Here is a 19321-nt window from a genome sequence, read left to right as displayed (position 1 = left end):
GCTTATAGGCTGCTCCAGTCAGGACTGGTTCCCCTCTGTAAGTCAGGACAAAAACATATTAATAAAAATATAATATCACAAAACAATAAAATTACCAATATATGATCTGGGAATAAAACATAATCAGCAAAGTTGCTCCAGATAATTCCTGTGGACACAAGCTGAGGTTCAGACTGATCAAAGTCGTCAGTTTCTGATTTCTGACAAGAGGTGATTCAGGTCTGAATGACTGTGAGCAAACTGGCACAGCAGCACAAGCACCATCTCTGGGTTTGTATGGAGGAATCTGAGGATGAGATGGAAGTGAGAGAAGCACGAAGCAAGATGATATATATATGTATGTATATGTATACATAGGTATATGTATAGATGTATATGTAACCTCCTAGCTTTTCACTTGATATTGCATAGCTGGATAACTATTGATCGAATAGTTTATCTGCTGGTTGTAAACTATCCATCAGATATGTTTGGCTATAAAGTAGAAATGTATATACCAGCAAATTTTGGAGAAGAATTTAAATAGTTGATCAACTTGAAAACAATGTATTTCCATCTTATCAAATTACAGCCTCAACTGACTTGGTTCCCCATGCTATTCTCTCTTCCATGGTAACCCAGAAAAATGTTCTTAATGGAACATTTTCAGAATGAAGTAATTAATGTTGGGTAAGTAGTGGTATATCGATACACAGTATTTAAGCTCAGCCCTGAATTGACTTTCTGGATAATGTAGAAATCACCCAATGCTTTAAACCATAATACCTTCTAACTTCGGCACTATGCGGGTTTGTCTGGTAAGTATTTTAACTCATTTCATTTTGTAGGGGATAACTTGTGGAGTTCTTGTTGCTCTCTGAGCTTGGTTGTTTGCTTGCAGATGTTTCATTACTCAACTAGGTAACATCATCAGTGCAGGTGAGTGTGGATTTGCTGCCTGGGCCTGCCTGCATGCATACATGCACGTGTGCGCGCACATGCACACACACACACACACCTTTGCTGTTTTGGTTACTTTATTTTTCTAAAACCAGAAGATTATTTATGAATGAAACGGTTAAAAAGAAAGTGAACAGTAATAACCTGTCCATGTTCAGCAGGCTTACTCCTGGGTAAGACTCCATAAAATTGCAGCTGAAGTTACACTTGGAAGATCCTATAATATTGGGATAGCTCTATTAAATTTTGCAGTAATTTGAAACAGACGTACTGGGTATTAGAGGCATCTGTAAAGGGGGTAAATGACAACAGATGCATCATGTCATCACACAATTTAGGTACTTGCTTCAGAATCAAGACACGCATCATTTTGATGTGGCTTATTAGAGATGCCATTGGGTATGACTCAAAAATGTAACAGCATAACCAACCTTTCCACTAGCAGTATTTCAGATTCAGTGAAAAAATATCCCAAAGAGATTCTGTAAAGAAAAATGGTTTAAATCATTGGAAATTTGTGCCACTTCTTCCTTCGCTTGATTGATATGAACGGCGTATGATAGTTAATCAATGTATGAAATTGCAAAGTTAATGCTGCAGACCATGTATGCTTTGCACTGTTTTTCAGCATATTGAAACAAACATTGTTTCAGACTAAAAGATTATAGAGGAAGCAAAACAACATTACATCTAATTAGCAGACTCCTATGCTTATTCACATATAAGCAAGCATTATTCAGTTAATCTAATTTTTGAATAATTATACATATCAGACTATAATGTAATATCTTGTGTTTGACAACTCAGGCCCTGAGATTTGATTTGTATCTGAAGACAAAGTGCTGTGCCATATTGCTTGCTTTCATTTTGTGTATACGAGTGATGCTACATATAGGCAACAAAATCCTAGAGCTTACAAAAATGCATTGTAACTCATTGCAGCCACACATGAATACTTGTTGTTAACTTGTTGCAGTAAAACCCAAACTTAAGAGGCCCTCCAGCTGCTCATACTTATGTACAGGCAGAATCATGCTTGAACCTAAATATTCCTGGACATGAATGAGAGATCATTTGGAAAGAACATTCAAGGTTCTCTGAACATCTCAAAGAACAGTGAAATGCAGTGAAGAAAATTGCAAACTTTTGTTTACTTTTCCATTCTCTTGGGATTGCTCGTTCAACTTTGTTCTAAGCATCAATGGCTGAATAGGCTAGTAATAGATTATAAAGCCGAACTACAAGACCTGAGGCTTCTTGTCTATGGATTCTGCTTACTTGAAATGATTAATGGGTCTAGCTAGGAACTATATTCAGTTATTTACAGTTTAGACAGCACTGATGTCAAACCAGCAAGACTAAGAAATGACACTGCAACTGATTGTAAGAAGTAATTCATGTGGGCAGGTTGGGAAGCATGCCTCCTTCACCATAAGGCTGGAAACAACAACAGTTCAAAAACAGTCATCAGCTGGAGAACCACCTTTAGTTCTTTTTTTTTATCAGGCATAAAACTCATTAAGTAGAGTTCCAAGTATCTTTCAATCTAACCTACCACCTCAGTACTGTGAGGAGAACAAAGATTTATAAAGCATTTCAGTGTATTTGACAATACCATCAAAGTGCAGTAATTTAATATTCTAGGAGGTTGAAGATAACGTTTCACATCTTATGCTGCTGGTTATACAGCATGCAGGTTTCCAAACAATTCCAGCACTCTAATGCAAATTTCTTTTTGACAAGACAATCACACAACTTTCTTCAGAAATGTTTACTTTTATTAGAACTCTTTGCATATAGTTTTAAACATGTACTCAAATGTTACAGTATTCTTTTAAAAAAAAATCTGCCAAAGTTCCAGTCATAATACAACACACATCAGGTTGAAATTACTTAGCATTCTTTGATTTGGACACCATCTCCTTCACTGCCTGGAGGATGGCATCCTTATCGATGCCAAACAACTTAAGCAGTTCGTTTGGCTTCCCGCTTCTCGGTATGTGAAGGACAGCCAAGCGACGGACCGTGATCCCTGGTTCTCCAGCCAAAGCTGCAGATACAGCTTCTCCAATGCCACCTAAAGAGGTATGATGTGCAGAAGACAGTAAGTGAAGAGCTTGTTTTTAGTAAGTAGCTAAATACAGTTATTTAGAAATTGAGGGGGGAAATTGGGCAATTTAGAGGGGTCAGGAGGTTGTAGAGTGACTGCTTTCAAAAGAGGCCTTTCCTTTAAAAGCTTCTAGAACAAGATAATGGTTTGAATCTCAAGAGAACTGTGGGGCAGTGGAACTAAGTTTGATGTGAGAGCTTTCCAAGTGGACAAGTATTCACTGGTCTTCGATCTTTCCTTAGTGGAAAGCAGCACCTTCAGTCTCAGGCAAATAAAAGGGCAGCGCTGATGCAGAGAGGTAGAAGAGGGACTGGAAATTATACCATTTACCTGAATAGCTAAGACACTTCTTTTTTATATTCCAGCCTACCTTCAGGGTAATGGTCTTCCACAGTGATAATTCTGCCTTTTGTTTCTCTTGTATTTTCAAGTATCGTTTTTGAATCCAGAGGTTTTATAGTGAATGGGTCGATCACTCTGATAAAAACTTTTTCTGTACACAAGGAATAAAAATACAATCATGTAATACAACATGTGCCTCACAAAATGCAAGTCAGGAACATAAAACTTGATTTTTTTAAAAATGCAAACCTTCAGCCACTAGTGGCTTTAGCACACGAATTATGATGTCTGAGGGAACTACTAGATACCCAGAATAAGCTTAAATGTATTTATATTTCTATATCTTTCAAATACATAAATCAGATCTTCTGTGTTTCTCCATACATTTGAAAGAGGATACTTGTATCTCCCAATTCTCACATCCCCCCCAACTTTTATGTTACCAAAATATTTTCTTGACTTTGTCCAGGTATCATACAACATAAAATCAGAGATGGGAATGTCCTAATCCAATTGACCATTTCTCTGAGGGGCATCAACTCATCCAAGCATGGTGCCTGACAAAGCTGAGGAGGGGGAGGGGGTTGCAAATGATGTTTTTCTGCTGGAGCCTCCATGTTGCACAACAGCTTCTCCCTGAGGTCAGATGGGTACCAACCCTAATGGCCTTCCAGAGGTAGTAAAAACAAAGCTTTTCCAGAGAGCATTTGGGGGATAATGACTACACACCAGCTTTATTACTGTAATGCATTATTACTGTATTGTCTTGGTTTTAATAATTTCATTGCCTTCCTAGTCCTATGTTTTGTAATCTCATTTAATTAGGACAGCAACATGGACTTTTTAATGTTGGCAAATGTCAAAATATTTAAATGTTTCACACCCTTCTTCCACCTTGAGCTCAATGTCCTGCTCTTACACAAGTTGTCTGCAATGAAGGTATCCTTTGTTTCAGAAGTGGTGTTATTTTATCGTCTGTGGTGTACATTGAAATTATTGTCCTTATACAAATGGAATAATGAGGACTGACTCATTCAAACTACCCAGTAGGACATAGTACAGATCCAACAATTCTGATCAAACTGTGACTGCAGATCATGTGTCTTTACGGGTTTGTATACGTCTTCCCTACTACCCTTTTTCTTTTTTTAAATCACAAATGAAGTGGTACAGGTAGCATTGATATAATCTGCCATCATGCAGACTTCAAAAAGTAGAAGGGAAAAGATGACATTACGTAAATCCATTTTGATATTAATAGTTAAGACTTGGGAATGTTAATTTTACATAAGGTCTATAAATAGCTAAAGAGGAACCTGGATCTGAAGTCATGTTATCCAGATTTTCTTTTCACTGTAGAACTATCCGATCTGGCTGCAAAAATCTGGATGACCACTAGATAGGAGCAAAGTCATACAGAAAACGTTTAACCCCTTGCTATCCTCTTGCATCGCAGTCCACATGGCAGCCCTATTTTATAATCCTTTGTTTTCTATATGACACCTGAAATACATTTTCCAAGACAGTTCCACATAGTCACCTTTTTTTAGTTGTTCAGCTGCAGCTAGTGCTTCATGCAGAGTCACTCCTGCCCCAATGACAGTAACCTGGTCCTCCTTACTCTTGAACACCACCTGGTAATAACAACATTTAAACTAAAATCAGATATAAGTTTAGGCAATTTGTTGCAAAGATGGTTAGTGCTGCAATTAAAGACACAGTCTTTCATAATGACATTGCTGTAGTTCAATTATTTTGGTGACTTTTGAAATCACTTACCTTGGCTTGCCCAACCTGGAAGTCCTCACCACTGTCATAAATCACAGTGTTTTCTGGACGACTAGTTCTTATGAAGCATATGCCCTGTTATCAAAATGAACACAGCACGAACTGTAAAGCCAGTTGCAAGCTATGAATTTATTTAAACGTCAAAATTTTTAAAAAAATTAATTAAAAATGGAGATGCAAACATGTTTTTTTAATCTAAGTCTACTTCTTAGCTGTAATACTGTTTTACCTGAATCCACAGGAAAATTCATCTTCAGCAAAGAGTCTTGTACTCTTTTAAAATACAGATAGGGAATTTAAATTCAGAGGATGTCCAGGATCATCATACTGAACTCAAACATTAAAACTCACTACCCTAAGAATATTCTTCAAGGAAATCTGTGCAGCCACTTCAAAAGAAACCTTATACAATCTACAAAAAGTTATAAAGATGAGATGAACTGTTGTTATGGCACAAAAACTGTTATAATTGCTTAAAGAACTGCCCCAAAGTGAGGATTCAATAGGAAATATAAATGGAAAGTGTGAAACCCCAGGTTCTTAGGCTATCCTTTTTGAAAGGCTCTGTCTACCTTATTAATGGCACAAACACAACAGACCATAGCTTTATTCATACAAGGATTGTATTCAGAGGATCACATCTCAACTTAACCAGCTGTAAGTGAGATAGAATAAGCCTTTTGGCTGCCTCCTCCATCCTTTCACTAACCTTTCTTCTTGACACACTGAAATAAGTAGGACTTCTTCAATTAATCAGTTGCCCTTGATGTCAAAACTTGGAACCACCCAGGTTATTAAACAAACTTCAGACTGTCTTGTACTGAGCATGACATATCATAAACTGATTTCGTTGTTTAACTGAAAACTACTTCTAGATCACTTCCAAAGGAGCAAAGGGTGAATTGTAAAGAGGAGGAGGAGGAGGAAATGCCAAGTTAAGCTTATGCAGAGGTACTGCATATATATGTATGGGGTTTTTCTGTGCATGATGAGAGAGAGTGAGCTCACAGGCATGAACCTGTTCTATTCTCTGTGCGCTTAATGTACACAAGGTTGTGAACAGGGTTGTTTCCAGGTAATGAAAACAATAGTGGCAAATGTCTCCCAAGTAAACTTTGATTGATTCCCAGTAATCGGCACCCTGAAGGCTGAACTCCTTTATCCTTCAAGAAGATGTTCAGCAGGTGTTCTGGCAGGGTTAGTCTTCTTTTCAATCCATTAACACATAAGATCAATATTTTTTTCTATACTGATTAGAAAGGATTTTAAACAAGAATTTGAAACAGGGGTAGGCAAGCCATGGCCCTCCCAAAGTTCCTGACTACAACTCCCAGTTTCCACAGTTTTGGCAATACTAGCTGGGATGGCTGGGAGCTGAGATTCAACAAAAGACTGCTCACACCTTCTTTAAAGAAAGGGAATTAAAGAAGAATTGCTGACCTTCGTATTTGCAGCCAATTCTACTGCCTTTTCAGTGGCTACAGCATCACTAGGATAAAATACAGTTGAATTAGGAATGGCTCGGAACATGGATAGATCCTCAAGGCCCATCTGTGAAGGCCCATCTTCACCTAGAAAGAGAAAGTTAGAAGAAGATGTAACTATAAAATTGAACAAATGCCTTCTCTGTGTACTTCTTAAAGCAAAAGGTATCCAAAATAAATATAACACACTCACAGACTACCTTCCATCTTGTCCTTAAACTTGGAACCCTCTAAATAGCAAAGAAAGAAGACAGAAGTAAACTAAAAAGAAAGAAAATCTGGGTTAAAAAGAAAAATCAAGGATAAGATAGCAGTAATAAAGCAAGCACAGTGGTGAAAAAAAGGAAATAAAAAGTAGTGTGCATGTACACATCACGTACACAAGCACAGCATAAAATAAACATAATTGGAATGAAGAATTTAGGAATCTATCAGAGCATCCCATTGTGATCATTTACAAGAAACATCAAAGTCACAGCAAAATGTATATATCCTATATTTTAGACAAGACTGGCTCTCAAACCAATAATAGTTAAAATCAGCAGGAACGTGCTCTGTATATATAGCAATAGATGACACAGTCTTCATATGAGACATCTCCCCCCAGGGAGACCATTTGGAAAAGTTACTGTATGGTTTGGTTACTGTTGAAGAAATTAGAATAAATCTTGGCAATGTATTTTTTCCACTTTCCCCTTGATTAAACTACTTAGTAACATTACTTGCTTCTTTACCGTGCCATAAGAGTTTAAAATAAAGTCTTCTATATTCAGTAAAAATTGATTTGAAAATGGTACGTAATTCTACAACAGTAGTTCAGTGAATGTAAAATCAAGGTCATCTATTGCAGAAAATGCCACAGTTGCTCTGCCTCTGCAGGGTTTAAAAATGGAAAAGACAGAGGCTTTTCCTTAGCCTTGAAATTTGAGATTATATGCCTGAAATGAATATGCTTTCCTCTGCAGAAAAATATAAGTAGCTGGTAATATTGAAACCATTACAGTTCTAAATACTTCCCATAAGCTATGGCGGAACTGTGTTGCTCTAAATTATTTGGAAATGAGCTAAAAATGGTTGGCTGACTTTGTCAGATACAACAGTATTGATATTATCTATACAGCATACAAGGAAAAAGTGTTCTTAAAACCTCACTTTGCTGTTTCATTTTTGTTGGGTACAGCCAATGTCTCCCACATATTTAAATGATGGTAAACCTATTGGAAACTAAATCGTGCTGGCTAGCACCAGCTGGAACTTTTTTCAGCACAATTACAAACTCTAGCACTTGTTCCTTAATTCATGCATGGATGGCCTATGGGGAAGTAGGTCTAAAATACATCAAGTATTTTAGGAAGTAGGTCTAACGTAGGTCTAAAATACTTTAAAAAGCAGACTTCAGTCAAAATATTAAGCAAGCCATCAATTCTGCAAGTCCTTTTTCCAAAAGGAAAAAATGTTTACAAAAGGAAAGCTAAAGACTCACTCAAGCATATTCACTTTGTAGTTATAGGTATATAGATGCAATAATTATTAATGCCTTGGAGGACCACAACAGCCTGGTGAAAAAATGTAAGATACTTACCAATGGATACACCACAGTGAGATCCACAGAGATTAATGTTGCTCTCAGAAATGGCTGCCATACGAATCTGATCATACGCCCTGGTGAAAAATGTGGCAAAGGTGCTAGCAAAGACAATGTTTCTGTCACGGGTGGCACAACCAACCGCAACACTCACCTGCAAAATGGAGAAGGAAAAGAACATCATTCATCCCGGCACTTGTCATATTTTAGGAAATGCTTAGTCTTCCCACAGCTGTGCTTATGTCCTGCTCTTCCACCAGCGAACCTGGAGAAGTATACAGGCTGTTTCCCCTTAGCTCTTCCACCCTTATGGCAAGCCTGCCACCCCATCAGGTAGGTTAGGCTGAGGCACAGGAAGTGGTGCCCTCTGCCACTGAGTTTTATGGCTGAATCCAAGACTCCGTATCTTCTGCACCAACTCAACAACATTTTAACATTAAAAAGAGAGAAGACCCTTTTCATTTTGTTTTCTTTTGATGACTCTTAAGCTAATTAATACAAGAGAGAGGGCTTTTTTTGCAGTGATCCCATTCCTACCAATTGCTTGTCAGCTGGGGCCTGTCAGGTCCCATCACTTCCAAGCTTTAAGAAACCTCCAAAGACTTATCAATATTCTCACACTTTCCCCTAAATGGGACTTACTATTCCATTCTGGGTTTTCATTTGCAACTGAGCTAGATTATAAAAATTTCCAGAGAGTCTTTCTTTTCCAAAAAAAAAAAAAGGGGGGGGGCAGGGGTCCTTTGTGGAAAAAAATTTCTAAAACAAGCTTTTGTTTATTATGATTTATTTCATCAGATCTTTGAAGTACCTTACTGAAAGAACATATTAGAACACACACCATGTGTTATAAAGAGAAAGGGAAAGAAAAAATAAAAAAAGAACAATGTAGTAGTAGCAGCAGCAGCAGCAGCAGTAACATTATCTTTGTTTGAACTTGGTTGCACTGCCCCATTCAGACCCGGTGCGTAACTTGGGGCTTCTTCTGGACTCACGACTCCTGCTCAAAGAGCAGGTGGCAGTCGTGGCCGGAAGGGCCTTTGTGCAACTTCGTATTGTGCACCAGTTACGCCCTATCCTGGACCGAGAAGCCCTCTGAACAGTCACTCATGCCCTGCTCACCTCCCATATAGACTACTGCAATGCGCTCTACATGTCCTAATAGTCAGGAACCATGCTGAGATGAGAAATAAGTCTCTAGTGTTTTATTACTGCTACATTAGACAGAAAATCCTAACAAACTGAAGAAGTATGAGAAAACCCAGACAGATAAACCCCAAAAGTCAAGGCGGGTCTGTTCTGTGTCTCTTTGAATGACTGCTCAACTCCTCACTACTATGCATGCGTTTTCCCCCCTGGATAAGGGCCCCCTCCTGCTCACCGTCAGTGCTCATGACAGTACATGGGGCTACCCCTGAAGAGTATCCAGAAGCTTCAGCTGGTCCAGAATGTGGCCACACGAGCAGTTACTGGCGCCCCAAGATCAGCATTGTGATGGTTTTAATCAATTGTTGTAAACCGCCCAGAGGCCTCCGATGGGAGGAGATGGGTGGGGATAAATTAGATAGATAAATAAATAAATAAATGTGTGACACCACTGCTGCGCAAGCTGCACTGGGTACCAGTATGCTTCCAGGTTCAATCCAAGGTGTTGGTTATGACCTTTAAAGCCCTACATGGCATGGGGCCAGGTTACCTGAGAGACCACCTCATCCCCTTAACATCAACCCGTTCCACCTGGTCATGCAGAGAGGGCATGCTACGAACCCCGCCGGTAAGGGAATTCCACCTGGTAGAGTCCAGGAGGCGGGCTTTCTCTGCAGTGGTGCCCGCCCTCTGGAACATTCTGCCCCCGGAGGTGAGACAGGCCCCTTTGCTCCCAGCCTTCTGGAAGAACTTGAAAACCTGGTTCTGCTGCCTCACTTGTGGGGGGGGGGGGCACCAGTTCTTCTTGGGGTTGGCTAGTACCATAGATATCTCCCCAACGAATAAGACCTTCACCGCTTGGATTTTATATTTATTTTATAGTTATTTATTGGTCTATTATATTGTAATTTGTTTTAATTCTGATTTTATTGTAAACCACCCAGAGTCCCCCTTTGGGGGAGATGGGCGGTGATAGACATTCGAAAAATAAACAAATAAATAAATAAACTTTATTTAATATTATGGTGGGATTTTCTGTTAATAAAAACAGTGTTTTCAGTGTAGCATATACAGAGGGTTTCAAACTGGGCTCTGTGAGAGACCCTTCTCTTTATATGCAGCAACCAAAAACAAGTATAGAAATAAGCTAAATAAAGAAGATGATCTCTACTTCCAGGAACATCAATTGCTCCAAATAACAAACTTTTATCCAGGGAAAAGCAATCACATCCTTGTAACTGGGCATTGATTTGTTTGGTTAAAGCATTAACCTCCTAAATAACTGTGAAATTCAAGATTTATTTCTTATACAGCGGAAATGTTAATTTTGTATTTATAATTAATAGTTTGTTTTTTGTTTTATTGTCAATTTTCTATCATCACAGCTTTGCTTCTTAATCAGAACTAGCAGGCTCTGAGGCCTGAGAAAGACTGAAACCCCTGCTGTAAGCCACCTTTAAAAATAAAAAGTATGTAAATGTAATCAAACAATTTAACTACAAGCACTTTTGAATAGTGAAATTGGTGCACAACAGAGGAGCAGAAGGAAATGATGGAGACTTTGGCTTTGAGAAATTCATCAATCTTTAACACAGTATTTAGTGACCTATACAGTGAATGAACAGAAAATAATGTTTCGTTATTCTGGACTAGGACAGAGGTGTTCCTGCTCTAGCTGATATCTCACAGAGTTATTGTTGTGAGGAAAAAATGGAGGAGACAGTTCTGTATATGTTGCTTTGAGCTCCTGGAGGAAAAGGGGATGTAGATTAAATTAAATTAAATCAAATTGAAATACCTGCTCAAAAGAATCCACTCCTTCACAAATTTCTAGCTGTTCCTATCTTCTTCTTCTTTCGTATCCAGATCAAACCTTAAGCTGCCAATATGATGCCACCTTCTTGGCTTTGTCATTGGCCAAAAACAAGTCATTTTCAGTGCAAACTATTGGTAGTAATCGGCAGGTCAGCAGGTAGGCTGACTTCTGTATCTCTCCACGTTCACACGGTGTGTTATTATCCGTCAGCAACCCCCATTTGAGCATATTAGTCTTACACTGAGGCACTCCAACCCTCAACCTATTCAGAGTCCTCCAAATGACATAAGGGAGGTCAAACCCATCAGCCATATTCTCCTCTGTTCCTATCAAGCAACTGTACCTTACCAGGCACAGAAGCCCAGGCTATCTATGACCTTCTCCTTTCATGCTTCATTTCTTTCCCATTACTATCAGGCATTGCCAAAGTTTGGAGAAGAGAAATTTCATGCCCATGTCCATGTTTATTATGTATACTGTTTATTTTTAGTTATTTTTCCTATGTTAACCTTGTTTACGTATGTTAACAGTGCCAGTTTGGTGTAGTGATTAAGGCATCAGGCTAGAAACCGGGAGACTGTGAGTTCTAGTCCTGCAAAGCCAGCTGAGGGACCTTGGGCCAGTCACTCTCTCAGCCCTAGGAATCAGGCAAGGGCAAACCACTTCTGAAAACCCTTGCCAAGAAAACTGCAGGGACTTGTCCAAGCAGTTTCTGAGAATTAGACATAATTGAACAGATTAAAAAAACAACACATATGTTAAGATTGTAAGATGCTCATATTTGGTTGAAATAAATGTGGCTACTGAGCAACAAACATCAGCTCAAGATCCATGCAATCTGGGTATCAGTAGAGAAGTGACAGATTATCCAAGGCCTGGAGGAAGGGAAATGCACTGTAAAAAAGGATGGGCGGGAAAGAGAAGATATGGTGGGACAATGTGATAATTATAATATTAGGAAATACGTGACCCATACGTTGGGACCTTAAATCGACTACATCACTTTTTATTGTACTGTACCTCTCAGTTCCAGGCACTTTATTTATGAAATGGGACAATGACAAGGATACAGTAATGATGGAGGTCAGCACTGACAAATCAACTTATTTCATACATGTTACACTGTGTATGCAGCACAAGAACATACCATGTTTTGTTCAGCAATGTAGCATTCAATGAAACGGCTGGGATGTTCCTTTCTGAACAGGTCAGAGAAAGTAGAATTCTTGGTGTCCCCATCCAAAACAACCACACGGTTACAGGCATGGCCTAGTTTTGCAAGAGCCACACCATAAGCTTTGCGGGTTGCAAACTGTGAAGTGAACAAAGATGCACCATTTAAAAATACTCCATAATTCTTGAAAATAAAATCTTTTAGTGACAAAAATCCAAATAAACACTATCCTATTGAAGAATTTAAAAAGACCTCTTTGTGATAAATTTTAGGTTATAGAATAGCAAAGTCTACTATAGGTTTCTATGGCATTGATCTTAGAAAACTTTTCAAATGCTTAGCATTTGATGACCCCAAACATATACTCTGCCATAGCTAGGCAATATCTATGAAAAATTCTTGCAAATTTCATATCCTTTTGATATTATTCTGATAAAATTATTTGTATTCCTCTAATTAGATGCATAACTCAATGAGGCATGTTTTTCTGTTTTGATGTAGCACAGCACTTCATGAAAGCATTGATGAAAATTTGAGGCAAGGCTAATTTGCCTTAAGTGGCTGATTGTCATGACCCCGTTGCAAGGCACATGGATCATGATCATCAGGAAAAAGAGGAAGGATATAATCAAATCAATGCTCAACTAATCACCCAAAGCACCCACACCCATGAACTGGTCTACAGCTTCATAGAAGGACATCACAAGGTAATTCAGATAAGCATCGATGACACAGAAGGACTCACGCCTTGTGCCCCGGAGGACGCACCTGCACCAATAGGACAAAGACGGCAGCCGGGAAAACGCCCAAACAACCATCACAAATCCCATCAACATCTAAATCTCCCGTCCGGTCAGGGGAATGGGGACAATGGAGGGTGGGGGAGCACGGGGTCCGGCAAGGGGGTATAAACAGGACACCATGCCACCACGCCTCCATTCCCGTTTTTCTTTCTGTCAAGCATTCCATTCCAATAAACCGGAAATCCTTAATCCCTATTAAGTGAGTCCGTGACTTATTCGGAGCGAGGCTGACCCTGACACTGACCCACCTCACTAATACAATACACATGGGAGACACAATCAATTATAAAGCACCAATTTATTCCAATGTTGCAGCCACCCACTGAGTCCACTCTCTGCTCCAGAGGTTCTCTATTATTTCTACCAACCTTTATCCTTTTGTGGACAGGTGGGCACATTTCCAAACAAAACACTGGACTGAAGCAACCTTCATATTTATTTTCATATGTGAGGTCCATTCTTGCAAATTAAAAATCAGGCTAAAGAGTGTTACATCTGCTTTGAAGCATGCTAACTTTTTTTTTTAATTAAAAGAATTGTTTGAAAGCATTAACATGTCAGGCAAACCGAGGAGCTCCTGGGCACATCATGCCGGGGACCTCAATTCAGCACTAGCAAGTGAGGGAGACTATTGGGGCATCATATTATTTTATCAACCACAATGAGACTCTTGCAGTCCAAAATGACAAGCTAGTATTTAAATTTTATTAGGATGTGCCTTTTCCAATCTTTACAAACATGTCTCTACTTTCATTAACACTTGGGACAGTATCTAGGCAACTTGTTGTCTGAAATCCTCACTAAATTTCTTCAGGGACTGTTTGGACATTTTTCAGAAGCTTTTACAGAAGTATTGCCAGTTATACAGTACAAAAAATCTTGTTTGGCCCCATTCTGCAGAGTAACTCTAGCTGTGCTGGAAAGGTAATTATGCTACTATAAAAAATCAGTTACGATGGCAATTCCTGAAGATAGAGTTCTGAAAGTACTCCAGAATATTTTACATGATTATAAACTACTAAATGAACTCCACTTATTCACATAATCTACCTCCATAAACCATGCAGTCCTTGGATAGGAAAGCCCTTTTTGCTCTCCTTTATGTCTAAGCAACATACCATTATTTGAAAACATCATAGTACCTTATCTCCTGTCTTGTAGTTTGGTGGAGATGGCATCTTGACATCTTTAATGTTAACTGCTGGGGCATCCTCTTGTGGAAGTGTTTGAGAAAGCTTTTTCTTGTTCTGGATTTTGTCACTGATCTCCTCAATGATTTGCTCAGCCATATCTTTCGGAAGAGGTTTGCCATGCCAGTTTTCCTTATCTTCAACCCCTGTGGAATTATTACACATTTAAAAAAAAAAAAAAAACCCTCCCTACAATGAGAAGGAAACCAGAGTTTACTCTTCAAAATGGTTCAAATCAGCATATTTGAAACTAAAGCCGTATCATATCTTAACTGCAAGATGCAAATCGACTTGTTAGATTTGCGCATGTTTGCCTGCATTCTCTGTCACAGCCATTTCATTCTTGTAACTGAAATGTTTTGCTGCTGAGTACTCCAGTCCCAAATACATTTTCTCCTTCTCCTTATTTTTCCTTCAAAGTATACTCCAACAGCACTATTCAGTGATACAATTGCTAGGCTAGGATTAGGGAGCTCAACCATTGAATTCATGGCACAGTCCTGGAATATGCAACCTGACCCATCTCAAAGGGTTGTTTTGAGGACAGAATTATGCCTAGGGGAGGAAGAGCTACGTAAAATACCCTAAATACCTAGAAGGAAGGATATGATAAAAATACAGAACTATAGAAAAGAACCAATCAATTAAAATACTGACTTTATCATTCCCCGAAGCATCTTCTTAATACTTCATTCCTAAAAGCATCTCTACTGATGACTGTCTCACCAGTAAAACAAAAAAATCCTTCAAGCAATGTATTTATCTGCATCCATTTAATTCTACTGTATAAATTTGATACTCTCACACATGAGCCTGTCTGTATTCTTTATACAATGAGTTTCTGCAGCTCATATGATTATTTTTATTTCCTGCAGATCCTGACTCCATGGACAAGGGTGGGCTATAGTAATTAATTTAGTCAGCATATCAGTAATCTTAACTGAATGAATGACATGCCAGATATTCCGTAGTTAAGGATCTGAATAAGCAGGAACTCTGTGCAAGCATGAAACATTTCTTTGCTTCAGGAAAGAGCATCAGGCAGACTGAGCTCTCGCTGTAACAGGATCTAAATACTGGATTTTTTTCTCCATACAGAAGCTTCACAGAGTGGCAGCATTTGTTACTGAAAAATGACAAACATCTTAAGCTTTATTTATAGTTGCAATTGAAATTATTCAACCCCCATTGCAAATCAGGTTGATTGTCAAAATGTACAGACTTTCAGCTGTTTGCAATGACTTGTAATGACTTCTCCAGTCTCAAAATTATTCAACCCCTTCATGGCCAGCATCTTCAGTACTTAGTAGGACACCCTTTTGCTGTTATGACCTGCTGCAAACAAGATGCATAGCCAGACACCAGCTTCTGGCAGTGTTCCTGAGGAATCTTAGCCCATCCCTCATGAGCAATGGCCTCCAGTTCAGTAATATTCTTGGGTTTGTGTGCTGCAAACGCCTTTTTCAATCCCACTATAGATTTTCTATGGGGTTCAAGTCAGGTGACTGTGATGGCCACTGTAGAATCTTCCAGGACTTCTTCTGCATCCAGAAGAAGTGGAGTTTGAGGTATGCTTGGGATCATAGTCCTGTTGGAAGGTCCAGTGACACCCAAGCTTCAGCTTCCTTACAGACGGTATGACGTTTTCTCCTAGGATTTCCTGATACTTCAATGCATCCATCTTGCCATCCACACGCTGCAGGTTTCCAGTGCCAGAGGATGCAAAGCAGCCCCAGAGCATCATTAAGCCACCACCATGCTTAACTGTAGGCAGAGTGTTCTTTTCAGTGTATGCTTCATTCTTCTTCCTCCAGACATACCACTGATCCATTGGGCCAAAAAGTTCCAGTTTTGTTTCATCCCTCCACAGAAAAGAACCCCAAAACTTCTGTGGCTTATTTATATGATTTTGAGCATATTGGAGCTGACTTTTCTTGTGCTTTTGGGTCAGTAGTGGTGTACATCTTGGAGTTCTGGCATGGAAACCTTCTGTGTTTAGTACGCACCTTACTGTGCTCACTGAAACCTCAGTGCCTGTTGCCACCAAGTCTTGCTGCAGGTCTTTTGCAGTCACTTGAGGGTTTCTCTCCACCTGCCTTCTCAGAAATCTGGTTGCAGCCACTGACAGCTTCCTTTTTCTGCCCTGTCCAGGTAGTGTAACCACTGTTCTTTTAACTTTGAACTTGCAAACTATGCTTTCAACGGTGTCTCTAGGAACATTCAGTGCCTTCACTATCTTTTTGTATCCTGTTCCTTGTATGTGAAGGGTGATGATCCCTTCTCTTACCTTATTGGACCATTCTTTTGACTTAGCCATACTGTATGTCTAACATGCAGTCAAACGTGACACTCAACATACCCCTAGCCAGTTCAGGTATTTCATGTGTTCCAGCAGAAGCACACCTGGGGCAACTAATGAAGCCCTTGATTAGTTGCATCAGGTGTGCTTGAGACAACACCTGTTTTGCATACTGTATGTGTGCTGTTGTGACGGATTCTATTCAGGGGGTTGAATAATTTTGAGACTGGAGAAGTCATTATAAGTTGCCTTTTCAGTTGACTTTGGGGACACCACTTGAAGCATTCATTGTGCTGAGCTATTTCAATTGCTTTTGTTTGATTTGTTCATTGCAAACAGCTGAAGTCTGTACATTTTGACGATCAATCTGATTTGCAATGGGGGTTGAATAATTTTGATTACAACTGTACGTATTTTTGAGAAGGCTTAAGACTTTTGAAGAACACCAAAAGACTTTCTGGCCAAGCGTTCCACACTAGCCAACCAGTTTCATCCAGAAAGCTCACAAGAAAGACATGAAGGTGATAGCTCTCCCCAGTGTTGGTCTCTTGCTTGTTTTCTGTCTTTTCCTTATGGTACAAATTGTGAAATTTAAGCAAGCCCAATATAAATATTGTAGCAAAAATATTGTACAAAAAGACTTAAAACATTTATTCTACTTTTGCTTATTCTCTCATTCCTAGAAATTGGTGGGAAAGACTATTATTCAAGCACTGTGGCAATTTCATGTTGGTAGCATGACAGATACTGTAAAAGGCTTTGATTATGCACAGATTCAACTACAACTAAGGTTCAATGGAAAATAAAAAGGCTGAGTGTTCAGTTACAATACAAGCCCTTGTGAGGCATGGAAAGCTTTCCCTGTCCTTACAATATAATCAGTTGCAATGAAGATTCGAACAACAACCAAGAAAAAAAAAAGACCCCAGGCACTTTAGCTTCATTAAAATAAACCATTTATTAAAATAACCCATTTCAAAAAGATGATTCATATTAGTCTTAATATTTGGTTTTTAAATTGTAAAATGAGATCATCGGTGAAATTTGGCTACTACAGTCCAGATATACTATAGGCACAACTTCACAATATACAAGACTTCAGTGAAAAAGGTCTTTGTCCCCACTCCCCCAGGGGCCATATGTATATACAAATTTGCACAGAATGGCCACCAAACAGTTTAGGAACACTTGTAGGAGTTGTAGAAGAAAACTGCCTCTTTCTTGTTTGGTTGATGGAACCCTTTTCATCAGAAGGAAAGGCTGATCATAAACAACTCAGGCTGATTTAAAAACAACAACTAAGTGACAAAATAATACATTCCTGATTTAACTCTGACATTTACCTTGAACTTAAATAGATTGCCCCCTCTTAAGACCCTCATCTGCCCGACGGGGAAAACTGTAGTCTACAAAAATGGTAACTATTACAAGATAAGATTTACGAAGTACTCTAAACATACAAAGATCTTATGGAATTACTTACTATAGTTAACTTCTTATTAAATCAAACAAAATGTAATCCTTAAGCAGTGGCTGAAGCTGTACTGAGGAGCCTGCTGCTTAGCATTACCTGTTATTCCTTTGCCTTTGAAGGTCTTGGCAATAATTGCAGTTGGCTGGTGTTTCGTCTGACCAAAAGCTTTGCACAGTTCCTCCACACTGTGCCCATCAACAATGATAGCATGCCAGCTAGAATGTAAACAAATTAATCAGCCTTACAGAAATAAGACCAGCTAGCCAAATAAACACTTTTTACTATGATACCAATACATATGGCCTGTTAAGTATAAAGATATAAATATGCATATTTACATACACCAAACATATACAGGGGGTTCTCTTTGATGGGACTGTTGTATGAGATGTTCAAAATAATCAAGTTCCAAAGAATCATGTTAGAGATGTCAAAGGTCTTAGACTGCTTTGGCATTCATGGATGGAGGGCATTTCTTGATTTGTTGTTGTCTTGTTTTGTAAAAATCAACAAACAAAGCTAACAATTAGATCCATTTATATGGGATAGGGAAAAGCCAATCTTTTTCTCAATTCCTTCACTTACAAAATGTTCAGAGGATAAAAAACAAAGCAAGACCAATGGAACTTCTCTGGGTTCATGTGACACACCTAACCACAATATATTTTGTTTTCTAAATGTGTTAATACTGGACACTACCCACAACGGAGGAATGGTTGGTGAAGATGGTGGAACTTGTGGAGATGGCTAAATTAACTTCTTTGATCAGGGCAAAAACAATACTCACATTTATGGCTGACTACAAACCCCTTATAGACTTTTTGCATGAAACAGAAAAAATGCACTTATGATTTGTGGTTTTGATGTTTAGAAAAAAACTGGATAATAGAAAACAGTGAGGGTTTTTTTGTAATCATAGAGTCAGAGATAATTTTGTAATTGTACTTATATTTTCTGCAAAGGAAATTGGAACCTTCCTTCCTTCCTTTCCTTCCTTCCTAGTTTGTGCTAGTTTTTATGTTCTTTGCAAAACGTTTTAATAACATTTATTTTAAAAAATGTGTCAATACTATAAAACTCAATAGGAAGATACTACTGTCAACAGTTAAGACAGTCAGATAAAATCCTAACCATACTTTTCTCTTCAGATTCAACAAAAAGACTAAGCCCC

General features: G+C 38.7%; 1 protein-coding gene across 1 annotated transcript in view; it reads right to left on the bottom strand.

Moving 5' to 3' along the window:
• Positions 1–2541: 2541 nt before the first annotated feature.
• Positions 2542–19321, bottom strand: part of TKT (transketolase) — a 34748-nt gene continuing 17968 nt past the window's right edge. The window contains exons 6-14 of the mRNA XM_063291783.1: positions 18247–18365; positions 14330–14523; positions 12358–12522; positions 8246–8402; positions 6620–6750; positions 5171–5254; positions 4932–5025; positions 3420–3542; positions 2542–3016 (exon numbers count right to left, since the gene is read on the bottom strand). Of these exons, the coding sequence (XP_063147853.1) occupies positions 2829–3016; positions 3420–3542; positions 4932–5025; positions 5171–5254; positions 6620–6750; positions 8246–8402; positions 12358–12522; positions 14330–14523; positions 18247–18365 (1255 nt within the window). The 3' untranslated portion in view covers positions 2542–2828. The remainder of the gene's footprint in view (positions 3017–3419; positions 3543–4931; positions 5026–5170; positions 5255–6619; positions 6751–8245; positions 8403–12357; positions 12523–14329; positions 14524–18246; positions 18366–19321) is intronic.

Source organism: Candoia aspera, chromosome 2 (genome assembly GCF_035149785.1).
Source record: "Candoia aspera isolate rCanAsp1 chromosome 2, rCanAsp1.hap2, whole genome shotgun sequence".
Classification (NCBI taxonomy): domain Eukaryota; kingdom Metazoa; phylum Chordata; class Lepidosauria; order Squamata; family Boidae; genus Candoia; species Candoia aspera.
This window is presented reverse-complemented; position numbering and strand designations above follow the sequence as displayed.